At 41.4% G+C, this 24456-nt stretch overlaps 2 protein-coding genes across 3 annotated transcripts; one reads left to right on the forward strand and one right to left on the reverse strand.

The window, feature by feature from the left end:
* On the forward strand, positions 1-16206 carry tpp2 (tripeptidyl peptidase 2). 2 transcript variants are annotated; one of them, XM_047362942.1, is made up of 29 exons: positions 1-276; positions 2365-2493; positions 2640-2735; positions 3037-3141; positions 3258-3382; positions 3482-3645; positions 3896-4050; positions 4473-4549; positions 4643-4770; positions 4874-5122; positions 5257-5372; positions 5468-5639; positions 5738-5895; positions 5990-6066; positions 6149-6255; positions 7544-7698; positions 7805-7921; positions 8006-8106; positions 8185-8281; positions 8360-8497; positions 8602-8846; positions 9107-9185; positions 11213-11251; positions 11588-11739; positions 11820-11916; positions 12010-12140; positions 12231-12486; positions 13499-13618; positions 13705-16206. In XM_047362942.1, the coding sequence occupies exons 1-29, from the start codon at positions 112-114 to the stop codon at positions 13792-13794; spliced, it is 3840 nt and encodes a 1279-aa protein (XP_047218898.1). In that variant the 5' UTR covers positions 1-111; the 3' UTR covers positions 13795-16206. The 2 variants fall into 2 exon arrangements, with proteins under 2 accessions (XP_047218898.1, XP_047218899.1); XM_047362943.1 differs by lacking the exon at positions 11213-11251.
* A 543-nt stretch (positions 16207-16749) lies between these two features.
* Positions 16750-22639, reverse strand: LOC124866903. The gene is made up of 8 exons (XM_047362944.1): positions 22551-22639; positions 22288-22389; positions 22047-22210; positions 19859-19976; positions 19133-19780; positions 18415-18563; positions 18206-18323; positions 16750-17860 (listed from the first exon to the last, which is right to left on the reverse strand). Exons 2-8 carry the CDS (start codon positions 22379-22381, stop codon positions 17418-17420), a joined length of 1734 nt encoding a protein of 577 aa, XP_047218900.1. The 5' UTR covers positions 22382-22389; positions 22551-22639; the 3' UTR covers positions 16750-17417.
* Positions 22640-24456: the final 1817 nt, after the last annotated feature.

Here is a 24456-nt window from a genome sequence, read left to right on the forward strand (position 1 = left end):
ACGACAGGCACTGCGCCTTTAATCCGCACTCCTCTCAGCCACCGTGTTGCTCTCTCGTCTCTTCTCCATTTCGCTGCTTTCTTTTCATTGTCGCTATTTTTTGTTTGGATCATGGCTGCTCATTCTACCGATGAACCTTTCCCTTTCCACGGGCTTCTCCCCAAGAAAGAAACCGGCGCTGCCTCTTACCTCAGCAGGTTCCCCGAGTATGATGGGCGAGGGGTGCTCATCGCTATACTCGACACCGGCGTGGACCCCGGGGCCCCCGGCATGCAGGTGAATCTGCCCTGCTGCCTCGTGCTAGCGGAGACCGAGATGGTCGAAGCTAGCATTGCTAAAGAACGACGTTGTCAGATAGCCTTATTGTAGCAATTAGCGGATATCTTTTATGACAGCCAAGTACATATAAAGTAGTTTATATCAATTGTTTTCTCATGATGCCAATGTATGTCTCAGTGCGACACAGGCGGGCGTCATACTGTCCTTACAATTATTAATTTAGCATACATGCTAACCGGGTAGCTAGTTTGTTCATACGAAGTTGAAGTTGGCGTCCGAATTGAGGCTTTCAATTCGGTTTGGATCTTTTTTGTGTGTTTTTTTTTTATATAAATCTGGATCACCTTAGATCATCTCCGGTTTAAAGTCCAAAGTACTCTGACTTTTCAAACCTGATATAAATTGTTGTAAGCAAAGTAAGTAGAAATATACAATTTGGGATCCTCCAAACTTAATCTAGCTGTGAAAACACCAAACAGGAGGTATTTCTACATGTACAAGTTGGACACCTAATCTAAGGCAACCTTAGATTAGGTGTCCAACTTGAAGACTGATATATTTTGAAGAATCAGACCTGTACTCAGTCTACACTGATTACGGATTCTTTTAAATTGAAAAAATAAAACTGGGCCATTTCGGTATCTCATTTCAGGATCGTAACCTTCAATCAGGTCCAGAGTGACCACTACAGTACTTGCATTGGTCAAACTTGGTCTGGATTGTCCTATTCTGAAATATTATTTAAATCATTGTTTATTAACTCTCTACTTTAGCCTAGTTGTGAAACTAAAAACAAAGGCAGTTAGATCACCTTAAAGCAGGTCCAGTCTAATTATTTTGATATTTCTGCTAGACCTGAGAGCTGCTTTGAAGCCAGAAACGAACAAGTGATCATAAACTGTATAAATAATCTAAAATCAATATACAGAAAAGAACCCAGGTTTGACAGTTTTTGAGTGTCGTTTTCAATTTGGTTCTGCTTTGATGTATTGTGCCAAAACAACATTGTTTATGTTTTCATAAATGAATGCACCCTATCGATGTCTTAAGTGTTTTAGATGTTAAACTAGAGTTGATCAAATAGTGTTACAAGCTCCTTTTAAAAAAAGAAAACTTGAATTAGCCCTTAAGGTGCCGCCCGGCAACTACGAATCAGATGCCAACTTTAATGTGTTTCATTTTCTGAGTTGTCTCACCTGAGCAGAAAAACCGAAGAGTGAAACACAGGTGAACTGTTGACATAAATGTTGTGAAATTTAGAAAAGAGAAGAAACAGTTACCTATGTACCAATTACAATTATATCTCCTTACCAGTTTACTATGAGATTGGGCTAAAACTACTTAAGATAAGCCCGTTTTCTGGGAATAGTCTGGTTTTAAATCAATAGAGAGCGGTTTGTGTTGAGTTCTTGTTGCGTTTGTTTCATTTTGACCTTATTTCTGTCAGTAAAACTATCGACTTGATAACAAAACACAAAGACAACAAAGGATTTTGTTTTCTCTCTCTATACAAAAGAACTGTCAGCTGAGTTGACTAGCTTTGTTTGGTAATTTATTATCAGACAGAAGTAAAAGGAACACATCTTACTGATGTACCCTTTTTTTCTTGCAGGTTTTTTTTATTTAAATTGAAAGCAGCAAATTAAAATAGTGAATTAACACTTGGATGAACCCTTGGATTACTGTTAAACCATCAGATATTTGAGGTCAAGTCTGTTGATTGGCTTCTTTCTTTCTTTTGCTGGAACCAGGACAAGCCGAAAAACCTAAAAACCAACATCTGGTGATAAAAATCAATTTACAAAGCTCTATAAAGGATTTCTGCAAATGTAAGATGTCAGTCAGGAAATATTTGAGCAACAAATACAAGTTGGCTTACAGCTTCATTGTAAATATTCCTCAAACATTTCTGGTTTATTTTTTAATCTTGTTACTTTGCTCAGGTCAGAGATAGGATCTATTTCCATTGTAAGTAAACAAACCCAGTAAATCCCAGTAAAACACTGGGAGCTTATCAGGTATTTAGGACGGTTTGTGCATCACCCGTAAATCTGTAACAAGTGCTTTCGAACTGCTTCTTTTTAGGTCACAACTGAGGGGAAGCCGAAGATCGTTGACATCATCGATACAACAGGCAGTGGCGACGTGAACATGACCACAGCAGTGGAGCCTAAAGATGGGACAATCACTGGCCTCTCTGGAAGAACGCTTAAGGTTGGGAAACACCTTTTTATGTGGACATTTGTTTTCATACAAACCGCTTTCAACTGTAAAAATTTTCCGTCACACACAGTGTCCTACATCTAAGTTCACTTTTTGGTGATCTTGTGTCTCTTGCTGTGTCTTTTTATGTCTTTCAGATCCCTCCCGCCTGGGTCAACCCATCAGGGAAGTATCGCATTGGAGTTAAAAATGGATACGAGTTCTTCCCCAAGGCTCTTAAGGATAGAATACAGGTAGGGAGACGTGACTATGATTGCTGCTCTAGTTCTGTCAGAGATGTGATGTTTTGTTGCTTTTGATGTGCACAAAGCACAACCTTAAATGCACGGGGACTCGTAGCTCAGACACTAACACTGGTGTTTATATTAGATGGTTACAAAAAAAGGCTGTTCATGGGAAGAAGTTTTCATGACTTGAATTCAGATTTCTACGTTTGGTAAATAATAATAATGGGGATTTGATGGCTTGTTCCGTCCGCACTAACCGGCCTAATCTTCTTACTAAATCTGATATTTTTGCACTTTCCCCTGCTAGAAAGAGAGAAAAGAGAAGACGTGGGACCCAGCACACAGAGCAGCCCTTGCTGAAGTCTGTCGCAAAACAGAGGAGTTTGATCTCGCTCATCCCACACCCTCACAGGTCAGACCCACAATGCAAGCAATAAATGTAGTTGTCCTGCTCGCGGCAATGTGCCTCTGCTTGACATGGTGTTTCTCATGTCGGCCTCGCACACATCTTTCATCTCGTCTCCTCAGATGGAAAAGTTGCAGAAGGAAGACCTGCAGTGTCAGTCAGAGCTGCTGGTATCTCTAGAAAAGAAGTACAGTGATCCCGGTCCGGTGTATGACTGCGTGCTTTGGCATGATGGCATCACATGGAAGTAAGCCGCTTTTGTTTATGGTTCCTCCTCAGTGTCTGCTAGAGTTCACCAGTAGGGTGTCTGTCATTCCCATTGTCTGTGTGTTTTTGTTCTCTTCAGGGCGGTAGTGGACACATCAGAGTGTGGAGAACTGTCCCAGTGCAGTGTCCTGAGCTCATACAGAGAAAAACAAGAGTATGCCACTTTAGGAAATGCTGAAATGCTTAACTACTCTGTCAATATATACGACGAAGGAAACACGCTCTGCATCGTTACCAGCGGAGGTGAGTTATCCCAGCGCAGAAAAACTGTCTTTATTATTATTAGTATGGGATTTGATTTCTTTGTTTTCCTTAGAATGCAGGCCCCCAACTTAACTCTTAGATTTCCAGATATAGCATGTTCCCTGACAGACAGAGGATGAAATCTCAAAAGAATAACTAATTTGTCGAAATTTCCCCCAGGGTATGACAATAATGAACTTGCAAGAGTTAATTTTAACCTCCAATCTAACTCTCTTGTGTGCTCCTGAAGGGGCTCATGGGACACATGTGGCGAGCATCGCTGCGGGTTACTTCCCAGAGGAACCGGAAAGAAATGGCGTGGCTCCTGGTGCCCAAATTCTGGCTCTGAAGATCGGAGACACCCGACTTAGCACCATGGAAACTGGCACTGGGCTCATCCGAGCGGTATTCCTTAAAAAGATAACATTAATATTACAGCTGCAACAATGCATCACATTTGTAATTGTGCAACACTACAATAGCAAAGGATTGCTTTGTAGCATTCCTGTTGTCTGTTTTATTTCAAGTATGATAAATTCATGATCTTCAACAACATTTTTGGTCAGTTTATTGGACTCTTGTTGCCCTTTATGACTTCGATGTCATGTTTGCGACAATAAAGCTCTCAGCTAGTGACTTGAGCATCATGATGGTGAAAGAGTAAGAGAATTACAAGTTAAATCTGGTTTAAATGCAGCCAAAATCATCATCACAATTAAATAGCAGTTACCTGTTTTTTTTAATATTGTGCAGACCTACATAATGTACACATTAATTGACTTTCTGCTCTAGTTTATTTTTGGTCTCTCTCTCTTTGTGTGTGAAAGATGATTGAAGTAATCAACTACAAGTGTGACCTGGTTAACTATAGCTACGGGGAAGCCACTCACTGGCCTAATTCAGGGTAAGAATAGAAAAAAGAGGATCTCTGATTTTCCTGGTATGCATTTTGTTGTAGCATGCTGTTACTAAGTGTCATTGGCCCCTTGCCTTGCAGGAGGATTTGTGAAGTGATCACAGAAGCTGTGCAGAAGCACAACGTGATTTTTGTATCAAGTGCAGGAAATAATGGCCCCTGCCTTTCCACTGTCGGCTGCCCAGGAGGAACCACCAGCAGCGTTATAGGTACATGCTCTAAACATGCTAAAATGTCATTGATGGTAAGGAGAAAAAGGCTTTTTTTTTTTTTCTTTACTTGTTTCTCTCGTTTCTGCTGTCCTCCTTGTAGGCGTTGGAGCGTATGTGACTCCAGACATGATGGTGGCCGAGTATTCCCTGAGGGAGAAGCTGCCTCCCAACCAGTACACGTGGTCATCCAGGGGTCCCAGCACCGACGGGGCCCTCGGGGTCAGCATCAGCGCCCCTGGTGGAGCCATTGCATCCGTACCCAACTGGACCCTCCGGGGCACCCAGCTGATGAACGGCACGTCGATGTCCTCACCTAACGCCTGCGGAGGCATCGCACTCGTACTGTCAGGTGTGTTTGGAATTGCTGGCTTGCGCTTGAAGTGAGAATACACATTAGTGTGTGTGTGTGTGTGTGTGTGTGTGGAAGTGAGAGTGAGAGTGATGCCCGAGCTGAAGGTTCTGTGTAATTTCTGCATGAAACAGGTCTGAAGCAGAGTGGGATCCATCCCTCTGTTCCTGCTGTGAGGAGAGCGCTGGAAAACACGGCTCAGAAGGTCGATGACATTGAAGTGTTTGCACAGGGTCATGGAATAATCCAGGTATTTCTATCATTTTCTTTTTCAATTAAAAAATGTGTTAAATCTAAGTATTTTTTCCATGTAGTTAAGAAATGTGTTTGCTTTGTTTCTCTCAGGTGGACAAGGCTTTAGACTACCTCACTCAGCACGCCTCTTTGCCCACAAGCCACCTCGGCTTCTCTGTGAGCGTGGGGTCACAGAGAGGCATCTACCTCAGGGAACCAGCCCAAGTTCTCGCACCTTCTGATCACGGGGTCGGAATTGAGCCCATCTTTCCAGAGAACTCAGGTAGCGCAGCACAACTAAATGGTTAGACTTAGTTTTACACCATTTCATTTATTGTTTCTATCTGTTTTAAATTTCATTTTCTGTCATTTTCTTAACAGAAAATTCTGAGCGGATCTCCTTGCAGCTACACCTGGCCCTCACATGTACCGCCCCGTGGGTCCAGTGCCCCTCCCATCTCGAGCTGATGAACCAGTGTCGGCACGTCAACGTCCGGATCGACCCTATGGCACTGAGAGAGGGAGTCCACTACACCGAGGTGCAGAGAAGACAGAGGAGGCTAAATGGAAGAGGATGCGTATGGAAAATGTTTCTTTGTTTTAAAATGTTCACCTTGCCTTTTTATTCTTCAGGTTTGTGGTTATGATACATCAGCACCCAGCTGTGGCCCGCTGTTCAGAGTTCCTATAACGGTTATCATCCCTGCCAAGTAAGTTCTCACAAGGTGTGGTCCTCATTTTATTTTACTGAGATGGTTTTGGCTGCTAAGTTCTCCCTCTTTGCTCCTATAGGGTGACCGATGGCCGTAATCAGGAGGTGCGATTCTCAGACGTCCACTTCAGACCTGGACAGATCAGACGCCACTTCCTCACTGTTCCTCAGGGAGCATCTTGGGCAGGTCAGTCGCTCTGCGATGAAAGCCAACGGTGGGTCTGACAGCAGTCCTGCAAGCTATTGGCCACTCTTTGTAAAGTTTTTTTTCCACGACTTATTTCTCAGAATAAGGTACTTGTTATTGAATTAAATAGTTGGGTGGCTTTCAAACCGAACAAAAACCATGAAAACAATCTCAGTTTTACCCAGGTAGACTATTTGTAGAAACTTGTCAAATTACAGAGTGTGTAAACAAATCCTTAAAGAGGTGGAAACTAAGCAAACTAGTCAGACATACGCCATCTGCTTGAGCAGACTTTAGTAAGTTAAAACAACTGAAACTGATAATGTTTATGTTAGAAGATATTAACAGTTTGCAATTTCAGAAGAGACCCGTGCTAAGTTTGGTGCCGTTTTTCAGCCAAACATCGTCTCTGTTACCATGTGAAGCTGAGCTGGATCAGTCACTTCCAAGCAAATCTTTCTCACATCACAAAAGGTTTCACTGTGGGTTCCTGATCGTTCTTTTACAGATAGTAATTTTGGGGAACCATTTTCTCTAAATAGGCCACGTCTTGTGTATGTTTTCATTGTTGGTTCCAGAACCAGGCTGTTTATGTAGAATCTGTTCCCTAGCGCTGAGTGACCCCTCCTCCTCCTCCTCCTCCTACAGGAGTGTTGCAGCGATCTGGGAATCTCCTGATCTCCATCAGCAGAGTCCAAAATCCTATTGGAAGTCAGCACCAATACTTGATTAATCTCTAGATTTCTACCCTGGTGCCCTGATCCGGGTTTCTGCCGTTTCAGTGTCAGGGAGACAGAAAGGGCTCCAGAAAACTATGCCGGTTCCTGCAGTGGAAAAGAAAATCAGTCAAATCTATACAAAGTGCAGAATGACTGAGATGATTACAGGTTTTGAAATAGAGCCCATGTTTTTCCATCCATATAGCAAAGAACTATGAAAATAGTCCTTCACTTCACTGTTGACTCCGAAGTTAACTTCAACATTGTGTTGTTTCATGATTTCTTGAACACATGGATAATAAAACCCTACTAGGAATGTGTTTTGCATTCAGATTGTTTTTAAAACTGTTGGAAAAGCATAAATAAATTTGAGGCTGGAAAAGTTTGTGATTTTGAAGTGAAAAGATAAAATCAAGTTTTAAATCTTATTTTGACATGGAAACTGTTACATTGACCTCCCTAATTCACAGAAAAAGGCTGGAGATCAGAATGAGCATTCTGTTGTTTTTACCTTTTCATGATCATCGGCATCATCTTTTTTTTTTTTTTTTTTATGGTTTTCCCCACAGAGATCACTCTGACTTCTCATTCAGGAGACGTGTCCTCAAAGTTCGTTCTTCATGCGGTGCACCTGGTCAAGCAGAGAGCCTACAGAGCTAATGAGTTCTACAAGTTCTCCTCACTGTTAGAAAGAGGTTCTCTAACAGAGGCTTTCCCAGTGCTGGCATGTATATTTTATTTGCTAGACTTTGGTGTTACAGTCAGATCAAAACCAGAAGCAGCATGGGAGCTTAACATGTTGTTTTTGTTGTCTTCTGCCTCCTCTTCAGTCAGGCAGGGTGGTGGAGTTTTGCATTGCACGCTGGTGGGCCAGCCTGGGGGACGTGACGGTGGACTACAGCATCTCGTTCCATGGCCTGAGCGTTTGTCCTTCTCCTCTGCATGTTGTGAGAACAATCCTAACACACACAAACACACACACACACACACACACTCTGGCTTGTTTTTGACTCAGATTTGTCTTTGCGCAGCATGCCTCTGAGGGAGTGACGAGTTTTGACGTTTCATCGCCTATGGGATATGAGGAGGTGTCTCCCACTGTCACCCTTAAGTCATGGGTTCAGCCTTTGCGGTGAGTTCACACAGACACACAGTTTGTTCTTGTATTAAATTGCTGTTTTTTTACTTATTTGGTGCTGGTGTTTCTCAGGCCTCTAAATTCAAAGATAAAAGCTTTGGGAGCGCGGGATGTTCTGCCTAATAACAGGCAACTCTATGAAATTGTCCTCACCTACAGCTTTCACCAGGTATTAGCCGACCTACTGCTCATCAGAGCTGAGAAATCTGTTGTACGGATGTGTAACCTTGTATTGATCTGTACTCAGCCTAAGAGTGGAGAGGTTACACCCAGTTGCCCGATGCTGTGTGAGCTTTTGTACGAGTCAGAGTTTGACAGTCAACTGTGGATGCTGTTTGACCAGAACAAGAGACTGTTGGGCTCAGGGGACGCCTACCCACACCAGGTAGGACATGTGTAGAGTTTGCTTCTGTTATTATAAAAGTTACACATAAGCAGTGGACATAGTTTGAGTGATTAGTCACATTCCTGTTCCCCCCCCCCCTCCAGTATTCCCTAAAGCTAGAAAAAGGGGATTACACCGTACGTCTACAGGTCCGACACGAGCAGTGCTGTGAGCTGGAACGCCTGAAGGATTTGCCATTTGTGGTTTCTCATCGTCTGTCAAATACTCTGAATTTGGATGTTTACGAGTCGCACCGCGCTGCCCTTATGGCAAAGAAGAAAGCGAACTCCGTTACTTTGTGTCCAGGTGCTACGCAGCCTTTCTATGTCACAACCCTGCCAGATGATAAGTGAGTGAGACACCCAAGAGGGTTTTCTTTTGACAATTATAACTGAAGCTGGCTTTCAGGAAAGGAGACGATCTCTTTACTCGTTGATGGATGATGAGCTATGCTTTATCTCCTCATTACACTCCATGTATTCATGTGAAGCTTGTATTTTGTTCATCCTATAAAAGTATCATATTGCTCACTTTTCTAACATTAATGGGAGGAGTTATGTCATGTTTTCTTTTTTATTCCCAATGCTGTTTGTCTGCCTTCCCTTTTAGGATCCCTAAGGGCACGAGTCCAGGATGTTACCTTTCAGGCTCTCTCATTGTGCCCAAGAGCGAGTATGGCAAGAAAGCAGTGAGTGGCTCTGTTCTTTGTTCTCCTTTTTACTTAAAATGTTCAGTTGTGCTCTTTAGGACAAAAAGGCCACGCTGGGTTTCAGTTTTCCCTTGTTTATGAAAACAAGCTACCGGATAAAGGTTGTTCTTGTTAACCCGCCAGTTGGTTTCTTTAGGCCTGTGTGGTTATGGAAATCTGAAATTGAGTCATGAAGTGTACCTTGCAAGAGATGGACCAGTGTTCGGCTGCCTTTTGTCCAGAACCAGACTGACCAATCCTGACACCTTGTTTCTTTTTCTGTCTCACTCGTCTACTCTTTGTTCTGGCTTCTGGATCAAATTGTTTTGGGTTTCTTTGGTTCTCCTGTGGGTCATCAACGTTTCTGACTTTTTTCTTGTTGGGCATTGGCCAGTCTGAGATTCTCACAGTATTATAACCATGAATAAAAATCCTACGGTATTATAGAATTAAACGTATAACACGATTTGAGTTTGTTTTTATTTTATTTCAATAAAAAGGGATCATTATTATCACCAAAACAATTTGATTATTGGAGTTATGATAATGTTATCTAACAGATTTCATATATTCATACATAGACTTGTGCCAAAGTATACAACAAATACTTGCTAAATGTAGTTGTATTTTTCAGGTGCTTATTTTAAATTTCTTATATACCAACCGGATAATGGCGGGTTAATTAATCGGGTTATCTGCCTGTGTAGAGCCAGCACTCAACTAAACAGCCCAGCTACACGTAGAATGACAGCTGTAGCTTTACATTTGAAGGAAAAGTCTTTAAAACACTGACATTCATAATGGGTGGCAAGGTTTAAATGTTTTGTTAGCAGAAGAACACACAGAACTATAGCGAACAGAGAGGAGGAAATGTCTGAAATAAAGTGCTGGGGATACCTAACCAGTGAGAAATGTTTGGCTTCCTCCCACTAAGAAGCTCTGCCTTTAGTTCAGGGTCCGTCCAAGAAGTCCAAGCTTCCTTCTAGAGCTTCTTGGTTAAACCCTGAGAAATCTACCCTTATCAGGGTAGATTATTCCCTGCTTTTGTCTGATTTTGGCTCTGATTCCTGTGGGGAAAACCCAAAAACTACCCTGTACCCTGGTTCCTTCAGTGGAAACGCACCTTATTATCCTGTTTGGGATATGGCTACATTTTATGCGACAGTGTAAAAATGTGTTTTGTCCTGCTCACATCTGGCTGGTTGGTTTTACTCCTGCGGGGACACCGATTAATGTGTGACTTTGCTTTGGTTTATAGATATAGGAGCTGCACGATATCAGGAAAACATGCAACTGTGAAACTATTTCTGAATGTTGCCATGGCGATTACATTAACCCACATTTTCCTGACCCTTTTCTTCCCTTTTCATCGTGGCAATTACTCCACTATTTTTGCTTTAGCTTTAGCAATTCAACCACTAAACCACAAAAAACAAATCCATGTGGTGTCCATCAGGGGCAGTTAGACCACGTTCACCTGCCCGTGTATATTATTGGCTTGCAGAGTATGAACGCTTGGCCTTTTTTAAAATGTGAATATCGCACCCAGTCAGTCCTTTGCGAATGCGATCTGGCGATGACGGATGCAGTTTGGTATATTGTGCAGCTCCACCGAACATTGTCGTAATAAAATTCTCACATTTCTTTCGTTTTAGAAACGGCACTGGGGAAAATATGCGTAGAACGTTTTGCACTGTTACCTTGTGTCAAATAAAACATGTAAAAGATTTGGTCAGCAAACAAAACTACATCTTTCATCCTTTTTCCTACATTTTGTTTTAAGAAGATGCTATTAATATCTTTTGCTTGTGTCTGACAAAAGAAACAAATCCGATTTATTAGACAAGACCAGGAGAAACGACAAGGCCTTTAAAAGTAAATTCTTCATCTGTGTACTGTTTGATTTAAGTTAAATCAAAGCAATGAGACCCTGAGTCTCTGGGTGAGGATGAAAGACGAATGAAAAGCTCCTATTTGGTTATCTGTTGTGTTATCTGTTCCTTACTGTGTGTTATTTTGACCACCAGGGGCAGGCCTCTGCAAAACGACAAGGAAAATTTAAAAAGGTACTGAACGAGTTAGAAACTCTGAACAACAGAGCGTCTGCTGCTCTCCTTACTTTGGGAAATTATTTATTATTTACTGTAAAATATCTGTCATGTCAAAGCATGTTAATGTTTTGGAACATACAATATGCTTACTAGGTTTTCTGGTGGTCTGTAAAACTATTTATATTACTACTTTAAACCTTCAGTAATGGGTAATTCAAATTTATTTCTTCAGTGATTTAAGGAGCAAAGATTATATCTTAGGCACGACATTGGTAGGAAGAGGATTAGTATTTGAGGCGATTGTTATATTTATATTTTATCAACCTTTCTCTTGTTTGTGTCTTTGTGCAGGACATCGTTCCAGTCATCTACCACCTAATTCCTGCTCCCAACAAGTCCAAAAATGGTGGGAAGGAGAAGGACAAGGATGGAGACAAAGAGAAGGATGTGAAAGAGGAGTTTGCAGAAGCCATGAGAGATCTAAAGATTCAGTGGATGACAAAGTGAGTTATGTTTCTCTCTGGTTTCATGGAATGTCTCCTCCTTGTTTCTCTGTAATTTATCTGTCATCTGGACTCTTTAGATTGGAATCGAGCTCCGTCTATGATGAATTGATCGAGAACTACTCAGATTACCTTCCGCTTCATGTGCAAAGACTGCATCAGCTGGACTCGGAGAAGGTACCCGACAACAGGGAAAAGGCTTGTTAATGTTGATTAATAAACTGTGCAGCCATTTTTCCTCATACTGAACCTCTCCCTGTTTGTGTCAAGGAACGAGTGAAACGCCTCAGAGAGGTGGTGTCAGCAGCAGACATTGTCATGTCCCACATCGACCAAACAGCGCTGGCTGTGTATCTCACCATGAAGACTGACCCTCGGCCCGATGCCGCCTCTATCAAAACGTGCGTGTCACTGAAAGATGTGTTGACTGAGCCAATGTGACCCATCTCTATAAAACACTGCTGACTGGTGACCAAGCATCTGTTTTTCAGTGACATGGAGAAGCAGAAGTCGTCTCTCCTGGATGCTTTGTGTAGGAAAGGCTGTGCTCTGGCCGATCAGCTCCTCCTGCCGTCCTCGCTGCAGGGCGGCGCTGCCGCAGTCGCCACAGAACAATCTGAGGCAAAAGAGGAAGAAGTCGGGGAGCAGGAGGCCAGCAGTTCTGACGATACCCTGGAGAACATTTTAAAGGCCCTGATGGATACGTTCTGGGAGGTGCAGAAGTGGGCGGAGCTAACTGACACCAAGGTGAGAAGGAATCAAATCAAGATTATTAGACACACTTGCTGCTGTTATGGGAATTGATGGCTACAAAATGGTAACTGAGAAGTATTTTGTCACCAAATATGCAATTTGAAATTTATTTATTTTTCTGGAATATTAATTTGTCATAAAATCTTCATGATTGAGATCATAAATCATAGCATTTTATGACAAGTTAATAAAGGCACCTGTCCTAAATGTAGTTTTTTATCTGTGTGGCTTTAAAGGGCTAGCTTTTCCTTGTACGCCCTAAGCAAAAGCTTTTTTATTTACGGGTTTGTATTCATTCTGAACCTCGTCTATGCTCATGAGATATGGATCATGACCGGGTACAAGCGACCTTACAAAGAAGGTGAGGAGTTCCCTCATCCAGGGAGATCTTGATGTAGAGCGTTGCTGCAACAAAAGCTGGTAGTTGAGGTGATTTGGGCATCTTCTCAGGACGCCTCCTGTGTGAGGTTTCTGGGCACATCCCACTGGGAGAAGACCCTGGAAAGGCCAAAAACTCACCAGAGGGACTATAGGTCCCCTCTGGCTTGGGGACTCATTGGGATCCTTCAGAATGAGCTGGAGAGTGTTGCTTGTGAGAGGCATGTCTAGGTTTTTCCCTCCTGGACCTGTTACTGCTCTTGTCTAGAAAAATATCATCAACCCTTCTTTAAACCCTGAACTAATACGCACCCCAAGCGATCTGATCACTAAGAACGGATATTAACGGAAGCTGTGAATGGTCATTGTTAAGATTGTCTAATTACATCCTGTATTCAGTAATCAAAGTCATGCATTCAAAAACAATAAATCGATGCCTCTCCCTACCAATTTCCTTTTTGTGATGAACTTGCCACTTGGGTTAACAGTGCAACGAAGGCCACGGTTTCTGAAAGTCGCTCCTAAATTATTGTGAATTCAAAGGTTCTGTAAGCTGCACTAAAACTTTATGCCGGTTCAGGAAACATTTGACATAACTTTGGCCTGTGTTCATCGTCCACTTTTTAAGGTTTTGATGTTTTCATACAAACACGCCCTGGCGAACAAGATGTACGGACGAGCTCTAAAATACGCCTCGAAGATGGTCGAGGAGAAGCCCAGCAAAGAGAACATGAAGAACTGCATCCAGGTATGGAAACAGCTGACTGGTGCTCAACATTTAATAAAAACATGCTTTTTAGGCTTTTCTGGTGAACATCATCTCCTGTTTTACAGCTCATGTGTCACCTCAGCTGGACGCACTCCACTGCCTTCAGTGAGAACTGGCTCCCCGTCATGTACCCTACCGATTATTCACCGTTCTAGGCACAAACGCGCACAAGCATGGGACGGCATGGCCTTCTCCCGATCCATTACAGGACAATTTTAATATCATGTCCCTCAGGGTCATATGGTCTATGCATCTGACCAACCAGTGGCCTCCTGAGTTTTTTGTTTTTAAGGTACACGTGGGTGAACACCAATAAAGGAGCTGACCCAGAGTGTAAATATTTTGATGCCAAACTTTGTAAGGCGATGGGATGTAAAGCCAATCGAATCAGAAGTTTTGAATCCCACCAACAGAAAAAAAACCAGTTAAAAATATGTAAAGCTATAATCTATCACTAGTTTCCACTTCTGTGTCCTGCTTTTTCTTTCTGTCGGCTACATATTTGAAAGCTTAAATATCCTTCCCTCCCCAGCTTTCAGAACATTAACATTAAAAACCTTTTTTCATGTGTAAATGCTGTAAAAACTGGCATCATGCACTCCAGGAATGCATGGTAAGTCTTTCAAGAACAGGAAACAAATTGGTCGTTAAAATACTTCAATAGGAGAGAGAGACTGCTGATCCTAAACAAAAAGGGTTGGACTGCATGTAAGCCCCCTTTTTTTCTTCATTATCTTAAATAGCTCCAGTATTGTGGTGCCTTTCTTCATGTACCTTACCTTTTCAGATGGAGCTAAAACTAACTGTGGCAGAGTTTCAACTGCGGAAAGCCACAGAGTTTATTAAATCCGTCCACCCTCGCAGTCATTTCACTCATCATCTTCTTTGAGCCCAACGATGCAGCATGAGTCATCCGAGCACCATGTGCAGGCTTGACCTTTGCTAAGCGCCACATTTAGCCTCTATTTCTTTTTCCCACTCCTCACTAACAGAATGATGCAGTTTTTGGGCAGCAGTGGGACGTTCGGAGCAGGTTACACAACAAAATGTTCTCTCAGTATTTAACTTTCTCTGCAGCGTTTAGAATGCTGCACATGTACACAGTGTCATAAAGTAATGTAAATACACTCATACCATAAAACTATAAAGATGCAATAGGGATATAACCACAGAATTTTATCTTAATCGATGTATTTTGCATATATGCATGTCTTCTAGGGTGTACGAAAAGTTGGTTTTGATGAGGTAACAGATTTTAGTTGGTTTCAATTTGAAAGATTTATTTATTTTTTTTCCCTGAATTATCCTTTGGAGAAATGTCAACAGTTGGTGTGTGTGTGTGTGTGAATGACTTGGCGTGTATCTGTGAACACACATTGTCCACATTAACATTTCTCCCTGCACATGTGAAGCGGCGATCTTTTTAATGGGACGTGTTCGAAAGGACCACACCAGTAGTTTCAGCTCATTTTTAATAGTTATGTCTCACATTTACTTAACATCTCATCTTCTCCACAATTTCAGATTTTTGATGCAATTTGCTTTGAAATACAATGTTCCACTTTCCTTCATACTTTAAAAGAGATGATGACTTCCGCTCCGCAGTCATTTAAAATTTTATTTTAAAAACCGATAATTATTAATTGAATTTGTTTAAGCTAAACACTGGTTTGGTCCTTCTGGAAATGTCTCACCTGTGTCAAGTTACAGATGAGGGCTATATGATTAAATTTAGTGTTTATGTTCATGATCCTGAAACTTTTTTGCTTTATATTCTAAGCAAAAGTTGGATCTCCTGTTTCTTTTTCTTGGTTTAACCAAAGACATGTTTTTCTTATTAAGCTGGTTTCAATATCTGTTAAATACAGAAAGAGAATATTAATGGGATGGAAAGATAATTTCACATTTTTCAAACTGGTGTAGATGGAGGCTTTGGTTTTTTTTAACTCACTGTTTTTGGCATGCTGGTGGCTGGAAAGTGGATGCCTAAGAATGTAAAGCGTCTGCTTTTGGGCTTCTCGTCTCCTTGGAAAGTCTGACGGTGAATCAGAGGAGCAACATCCTTGCGTTTCTGTTTTGGGGTGGAAACTGTATCACTTTCCGTGTTCTCCACAGTGCCGACCTCTTAAAGTGGTTGAAAGAATCATTTGGGACAGAATTGGCCTCTTTATGCTTTCCTCTTCAGTGTGTTTCTTGTTTGAACGTACGCTGCACTCACCAGTATGTGTTGCCAATTACAGTCTTTCCAAAAATGGCCTTAATTTTTCACCACAGGACTTCACCTTCGACATCTGACACCAAACATATCCGTTGCAGTTGGTCTGCTGGTGTTTGGGAGAACTTCAGGAATGCTTGCTATAGATGTTGAGTGTTTATATTTATAGCCATAAAATGTAGTAAATGCTATTTCTTTACAGAATGGTATGAATTAAAGATGTATTCTCTTGCTATTATTTTATATCCTTTCTGGTTCATGTGGGAAAGACCTGATGCACTGTTAAATCATTTTGTGCTCACAAGGAAGTCACAAGCAAGAAAGTTCACTGAATAAAAATATTTAAAACAGGCTCACTTGAAGTCACTTCTATGTGTTACCAGATTGAAAAATGCAAAAGTCACCAAGAAAGGCTAAAATGTACAGTTGGATGTGTCTGGTTTACATAGCTCGATCCCTTAAACAGTTTGGTATACAGTTTATTATTCTATATGTTAAATGTTAAAAGCTGTGGAACCACCAAATATTCAGCATTGGTGACTGAGAAAAAACTATTCAACTAGCTGCTTTTTTGTAATTCCCCGAATATAAACATTTCTATGAAAGTAAAAAAAAAAACATTTTCCCAGTACAAAGAGCCTCATTGCTGCATATAGTCATGGGAAAAACTAAGCACACTATTGCATCCTACATAGGATTTGGGAAAATGGAGACAATTGTCTGGATAAACTGATCAGCAAACCTGAGTTTTCTGGTTTGCACAGTTACGTGTTAACAATGCTAACATGGAAACACAGCAATGACCTTAAAGAAGCTCCTGTTGCTGCTTATCAATATAGAAAGGGTTATTAGGCTATTTTCTGATCAGTCATTCTGGAAATCTTTTAAGACATTTGCAGCCACAGGACCTGAGCGCCAGTGGACTCTGTACCACTGTAATATAGTATCATGTGGGAGGGTGTATGTTTGACACCTGAGCTTGGCTGCAATTGGGTCATTAACACAAGCAAATTTAGAACAGTACCACTGAAAATGAAAAGAATCGAGTTGTTGCAACAAACCAAAGTCCAGACTTCATGTGAAATGCTTTGGCAGGACCAAAACAGCCGTGCCAAAAACAAGCGTCTGTTGTGAGAGTGGGCCAAAATCCCTACATGGCATCATTAAGCTCACTTTTTCTTTTCCTAATGAGGCCTGGTAATAAAGGTTGTAAAATTATAGTTTGAGCCTAAGTAAAGCTTGTGCAAACACAGAAACCTCCAATGATGAGAAACAAAATCAGTACCACTATTACAAATATTTTGTTGCTAAATTGACATTTAAAAGCTCCTCTGATGAGTGAAACCAGGACCTGTGGACTTAAACACATAGATGTTGTCCATACTGGAACCGAAGCAAAACTGCAAAAAAGCAAGAAACATCTTTGGTTCAGGCAACACATTTGTAGAACTGAGCTTTTTGCATGTCTTCCAACTTTTAACCAAGTTAGTAGGCATCTAACCACATTTGAAAAAAACAAACAAAGAACCAAAGATGGTCCAACATTAAGTCCTTTAAACCTCTTCAGGCTTTGAGCCTGCATCCTGTGGGCCTGCTCAGTCTGTCCCTGTCACCTCCATCTCCAAATCTACTTGTTGCCATGTAGATCTTCATCTCTCCCTCTTCAGCCAGTAAACTTGTGTGAAAAGTTTTTTCAAAGTTCTCCGTGAACACCAGATCGGACTCAAACCTGACCTTGTTGGCCCAGATCAAAGTTGTTCCCGGTTTGCAGAAATGCTTCATGGTGGCCAAGAGCTCGTCCAGGAAGTCATGATGGTAAACCACGTCAGCTGCCAGCACGTAGTCGTATCTGTAGACAGATGAAGGGTAGGTGTGCTCCAGGTCGTAGCCCCAGGACAGAGGTGCCACATGGGGTGTGTATCTGCAGCGGCCTCTGGTGTTCCTCATTAAGTTGGCCAGGAGGTTACCTAACAACTCTGGAAGGTCTGTTGCTGTGACTGAAGCTCCTGTAGATACAGAAAGAAAGAAATTCTGTTATTTGTAAAATATCAAGGTGCTGCTAACAGGTTTGACCATGACAAAGCACCGCTGGGAAGTCACTGAGGGGGTCATGGGAGTTTGATTGTACAGTTCAAAGGTGTCTGGTGGACCTGGAATATGCTTCACTATGTCTCCCAATACATTTTCTGTGAAGGTGCTCTAAATTGCCCTTAGGTGTGAATGGGTTTATTTATTTAATTATTTATTTATGGACAGCCAGACTGGTAAACAATATTCCAACCAGATCAGAGTTTTCTTGTCCCATGTCCAGTTATGTTTAACACCACAAACAAAGTCTAGTAATTGCTCACCCAGTAGACTGGCCACAATGGCCACCAATCCAGTTCCTGCTCCCAGTTCCAGCAACTCCTTCCCCTGCAGGTCCACTGTGTGCCTGTTGTTGTCAAGGAAGGAGCACAAAGCCAATGCCTGCAAGTTGAAGAAAACAATGCTGATCTGATGTTGATAATGAAGGTTATGTGGATTTTTGCCATAACAAAGAGTTCTCAGAAACACTCACAGCTGGCCACATCATTGCTCCGTATGAATCGATGGATTCATAAATGACAATGTCCTGCCCTACGTAATGGTAGATGTCTTTGTCAATGCGGCAAATGATGCTCGGAACCCAGTTTCGCCGTACGACTGTCTGGTTTGAATCCTCGTGTTCTGCAGGGACCAACAGGCATGTGATGTGACTTAAATAGCATGAAACAAAAACTAAGGCTTAAATGTATAATTAAAAAAAATTAAAAGACACAAATGCACATACTCTGACATCATTATTGACCAAATAAGCTCAGTGCAATAAAAAGAGTCTGTTCTCTCTAAGCTCAGATACTCTACACCAATGGGCCCAGAACTCAGCCCCTCAGGCGGGTTAGTAATACTTTTGGCTTCACTATCTTTTGGCACTTCTCTTGCATATGAGATTTAGTGTGCAGCACTTCTGCCAGTCTCATTAAAAGTTGTTTATTTCGCTTTGGAGTCTGCTGGCAAATTAGCAATCATGAGTCTGAGTAGAGAAGAACATTGTTAGCAACCAAGACTCAACATTTAGACCTTTTTTGTATGGAATAAAGTGTTGCTAATAATTTTCTCACCTACAGTGGCTCTATGCAAGCAAAGACAATGTTTCAGTGCAGTTTGGGTGAATACAATTTGTTGAACATTTTAATATGCAAGCAGTCTTGACACATCTTTTGATACATAAATTATTTGTGCGACAAAAAACTGACCAGAAAGGTTCCCATTGCTTGGAACAGTCTCCTTTTGTTCATCTGTTTCATCATCTTTGGAGGTTAACATTTCCTCTTCCTCTTCATCACTTCCGAGCTCTTCTTCTTCCACCTCCTCTTCTCTTTCATCTTCCAGTATATTAGATCCCACCTCTTGAAAGACATAGGAAAGTTTGTCATCAGTGCTTTCTTCCTCTCCAGTCCTTCCATCCTCTTCTCCCAGCAGATCTTGAATTTCCAGGCCCTGATCAACTTCATCATCTCCTTCCCTACTCATTGCCATGTAGATCTTCACATCTCCCTCTTCAGCCAGTAAACTTGTGTGAAAAGCTTTTTTAAAGTTCTCCGTGAACACCAGATCGGACTCGAATCTGACCTTGTTGGCCCAGATCAAAGTTGTTCCTGGTTTGCAGAAATGCTTCATGGTGGCCAAGAGCTCGTCCAGGAAGTCATGATGGTAAACCACGTCAGCTGCCAGCACGTAGTCGTACCTGTAGACAGATGAAGGGTAGGTGTGCTCCAGGTCGTAGCCCCAGGACAGAGACGCCACCTGGGGTGTGTGTCTGCAGCGGCCTCTGGTGTTCCTACACAGGTTGACTCTAGTGTTGTTCAGAACCTCTGGAAGGTCTGTCGCTGTGACCCAACCACCTGAAAAACAGACCCATCAAAGCAGTTGCATCTGTTTATCGTTAGTCAGTGCAGACAGATTCACATCCACTAACATACCGAGGAGTGCCGCTACCACAGATAAGAGCCCAGTTCCTGCTCCAATCTCCAGGATGGTTTTGCCCACGAGATTCAGTTGGTCTCGATGAGTGTCAAGGTAGTGGCAGAGAGCTAAAGCCTGGGAGAAACAATACTCCCACTGTTAGTAACCCAATTATTTGATTGTGATATTCATCAGAAAGGGTTATAATTTGTCAAACCTGCAGATTCATCTGTCCAATTTCATAATTTCATGTATCAGATGTAAAAAGTAGTGCAGTTTGTAGTAAATAGTGATGTTCTCTCAAAGCACAGAATAAATGCTAATACATTTCAGTGAATATGATGAAAGGGTTCAATGTAGCTACTACCCAAAAGTCCAAAATAGCCTACATAACTTCCATCTGTTAGTAAGTTATATGAAATTATACAGAGTCCACAAGGTCAGACACCCTTTCTTGAAACTGAGGGCCTGATCTTTAAGATTTACATGTAGAAAAACATGTGAAAACTGGATTACATGTTTAAAGCTGATCTACAAACTAACACAACTCAGCGGACCAGCGAGCACAAACGTTTTAGCGTGTTTGCCTTCATGAAGATGCAAAATTTAAGATAAATAACCCAAACGCGCAAATTTATGGGAGGAGGATATGCAAATGTAATATTTTACTACCCGCAATGCGATTTATCAATATGAAATGGATTGCTTGTGCTGTTTTTGCGTCTATATTTAGCACTTTTGAAAGGCAGGTCCGAAGTGGCACACAAAAATATTGTGCCATGTTATTTAACAAACAAAACTGAACATTAAAAGCCACCAGAGACCAGAAAACCATCATGGAACCAAAGGGACATTGAATCTCACAAATTTCGGGAGGGGGCAGTGGGGTAATGACAGCAAAATGTAAATATAGCTGTATTTTGACGTACGTCTGGAAGTGGCTTTCAGATTTTCTAGGTTTCATAATTGATATTTCAGAGTTTAACTGCAATATTTTTATGTTTTTACTATTGTTTTGCAGAACTTTGAGATAGTTACATAAATTTTATTTTTTATTATTATTACCTCCTCCCAACTTTTTGGCTTCAAACTTTATCTTTCTCTGCTCTCGGACACTCTCCATGGTGACAGCCAGGAGCACACGCAATTTCCTCATTTAAATAGGGTGGTCTGCACCTGTTATCTATTGCACACGCAACCTTTTTAGATCACGTGCAACACGCCCGCTTATTGCAAGTGCTTTTTTTCCACAAGCAATTTTGCACTCCTTATTTGGAATCTTTGAAGATCAGGCCCTTAATGTAGAAAGGGAAGTAGGAATTGCTGAGTCACTGTGTATCTTTATATCTTTTCTGGGGATCAAAAGAGAAGGCAGAAAGGCAGCAACTCCGCTTAGGTGAAGAAAATGATCAATTTCCTTTCAGTATTAAATTGAAAAATCAGACTGATATGTTTTGAGTTGGGGCTGCTAGAGTTGAGAGGGTGGACTCTTGGCTCAGAGTCGATTTGAAAGGCAACAATAAGTTGTGTAGGAAGAGGCAAAAAATGAGTGATGACAAATTTACCTACATGTTTTTATTGTGCACGTAGACGTGAAACTCTCATATTAATTAAAAATTGCAGAATTTCTGAAAACCTTACAGTCTCATAATGCAGTGTGTCAAATCAGCTGATTCTAAAATGAACATCAGTCAGTCAGTCATTGTCTACCGCTTATTCCATAGTGGGTCACGGGGGAGCTGGTGCCTATCTCCAGCAGTCTATGGGCAAGAGGCAGGGTACACCCTGGACAGGTCACCAGTCCATCACAGGGCAACACACAAACAACCATGCACACACTCATTCATACACCTAAGGGCAATTTAGAGTTACCAATTAACCTAACAGGCATGTCTTTGGACTGTGGGAGGAAGCCAGAGTACCCGGTGAGAACCCACGCATGCACGGGGAGAACATGCAAACTCCTTGCAGAAAGACCCCCGGCCAGGAATCGAACCCAGGACCTTCTTGCTGCAAGGCAACAGTGCTACCAACTGCGCCACCGTGAACATTTTGTGGTAAAATCAAAAAGCTTAAACTGTCTGTCTTCTGCGAGAACGTTAAACCTTCAATAGTGTTGCTTAAGGGAAGCATTGCCCTAAACTGACCTAAACTGCTCCAGAGAGGGTTGGGTTTTTGGAAAAACTCAAAACCAGCACCACTCACCGCGGGCCATATCATGCCTGCATACGAGTCCAGACCCTCTTCAATTACAATCTCATGACCGACATAGTTGTACACCTCGTTGCTCACTCTGCTGTAAAAATATGGAGCCCAGGCCATCAGTTCCTGTTTGTTCCCAACATCTAAATCCTCTTTTTGTGAATAATCTGAAAGAAATAAAAGTGATAATTTTACAACCATTGTGGAATGGGTCAAACATAGAAACCACAATGGTTAAAGCTACCTTTATCCTCCTCTTCATTGTCTTTAGCCTCATCTTCCTCCTCTATGCTGACACAGCTCGCTTCTTCCACAAATGGCGAACACATAGTTTCCATTTGAAGCCCTTTGTGGTATTAGGAAGAAGGTAGTTTTCATTAGATTTTAATTTGTAATTATCATTTGAGCCTCTATTATATTAAGCAAACAAAACTGTGATTAAAACAATGTTACATTCTTTTATATATATATATATATATATATATATAACAAAATCAGATTTTTTACCTGTTAGTTTTGATCCAATACTGCTTTAATTCCAATGAAAGAGGGCCCCGACTGCCTGTGGATACCTTGGACTGCGATGTTATAGACGCTCAGCATCCAACAGGACACTCCCATCATCATTACAAGGGCAGTGGGGTATTTTTAGAGCTGCGCTCAAAAGGAATAAACATAAGCCTCAGCAGAGGGCACAAAGTTTCAAATGCACAAACAACGAAGAGATGGAGGAGGAGCCGATATAAAGGAGGGAATGTTAAGTCAGCTGAGCGCTTGCTTCAGAACCTGTCTGCTGGTGGTCCAAAGCAGCTGGTGGACCATCTGCAGAGTACCAGACAGGGGAGAGCTTTAACCTAAGACGATACGTAAAGAAGAATACAAACCTATAAAAAATTACATTTGTTTAGGTTCAGAACAGAGCAGATAGATGATGGTGGTGCAACAATTTTACTCGGTTGACCCGGTCTAATACATTCAGAAAACACAACAGTGGTTTTAGCCCTGCAGAAAATCAACCCAGGACAGGATTTGTGTTTGGCCTGATGGCATCTTGGCAGAGAGTGGGCAAATGTGTATGTGTTGTCACCAAAGTGTTGACCTCATTTGACCCCAATAAGTAGGGACTGACAATGAACACTTGCTAAATATGTCATGATAGAAAAGATTACCAATAATGTCATGCATGATGGCAATCAGAAAACCTCTTACTTCATGGAAAACGTTCAACACCTCCAATGCATAGATTAAAACTATTAACTGTGACAGAATGCAATTTTATTTTTATTTTTAAACCAAGAAAACTTTGTATTTTTTATCTAACATACCTGTGTCAAAAAAGTGGGAAATAACTATAGTCCCTGTTAGTAAACATTTAATCTGCAAAGATGAACTAATACAAGGGTGGGGCAGTGGAGCAAAACAAATACTCTATTTAAAATGAATCATGTAGTCTGGAATGCCTGAAATGTTACTTGCTTGCTTTTTCTGCCATGGCCTTGAGCAGAGCTAGAGGGTAACAGGATCAGGCTGGAAGGCATCCTGCACGTATCAAGCTCCAGAGGAAATAAGGGGGCTCCACTGTCAACAAAATCAGATGTCCCTCACCTGCATTTCTACATAAAGCATCACCTACCAGGATCATGAATTTTCATCTAGATATTTGCTTTTTAAATCTAGAATCTTTTTTTTTCGTTCTTCGTGTTAACACAGAGGCAGTGAAAAGAGTGACAAAGTCATCTCCCTCAAATCTACTCTGCGTACCCAAAACCAGAACCAAACATGGAGAAGCAGCTTTTAGTTCTTATGCTCCACTCATCTGGAATAAACTGCCAGAAAACTGTAAAAGCGCCAAAACCCTAAGTTGCTTTAAATCAAGATTAAAAACTTTTTTGTTTAGAGTGGCCTTTGACTGGGCCATCTAGGCATGATTAGTTGCATTTTCAGTCCAATTTTCCTTTCATTTTCTTGTCCATCATTCTATTCTCTTTATTTTATTTTACTTTTTTTAAATTACCTCTGTTGTTTGATTTTATCATTTGATTTGTTTTCCTGTGTCTGTATCTGTGTTTATTTGCTTTGTGATTGTATTATAATTGTATGTACAGCGTTTGATTGTCTCGTTGCTGAAAAGCACTATATAAATAAACTTACCTTACCTTACCTTACCAAAGTGAGCAGATATTTCCAGGAGGCCACATACAGTCTTCAGCTGTTGGGTATTTATTTGTCTTGATAAAGGCAGTTATTTATTACCCACCAGCTTAGAGAACCTGCTTCCCTTTAACCCAGCTCTACAACGCTCCTATCGTTCTAGAGCCAAGTGACACGCATCCACCAGAACTACCACAAATGACAGGACAGAAAACAACCTGGAAAACCTGGAGTGATTTGGTATCATCAAAGTATTGGATTT

The sequence above is a fragment of the Girardinichthys multiradiatus genome, chromosome 4, assembly GCF_021462225.1.
Source record: "Girardinichthys multiradiatus isolate DD_20200921_A chromosome 4, DD_fGirMul_XY1, whole genome shotgun sequence".
In the NCBI taxonomy this organism is placed as follows: domain Eukaryota; kingdom Metazoa; phylum Chordata; class Actinopteri; order Cyprinodontiformes; family Goodeidae; genus Girardinichthys; species Girardinichthys multiradiatus.

Coding starts and splice junctions, on each gene's coding strand:
- tpp2 (XM_047362942.1), top strand. CDS start 112: ATGGCTGCTCATTCTACCGATGAACCTTTCCCTTTCCACGGGCTTCTC. Junction 4,051..4,472: donor GCACTGGGCTCATCCGAGCG/GTATTCCTTAAA, acceptor TGTGTGTGAAAG/ATGATTGAAGTAATCAACTA. Junction 5,123..5,256: donor CATCGCACTCGTACTGTCAG/GTGTGTTTGGAA, acceptor TGCATGAAACAG/GTCTGAAGCAGAGTGGGATC.
- LOC124866903 (XM_047362944.1), bottom strand. CDS start 22,381: ATGGAAACTATGTGTTCGCCATTTGTGGAAGAAGCGAGCTGTGTCAGC. Junction 19,977..22,046: donor CAGGCATGATATGGCCCGCG/GTGAGTGGTGCT, acceptor TGTTTCTCCCAG/GCTTTAGCTCTCTGCCACTA. Junction 19,781..19,858: donor TGTGGTAGCGGCACTCCTCG/GTATGTTAGTGG, acceptor TCTGTTTTTCAG/GTGGTTGGGTCACAGCGACA.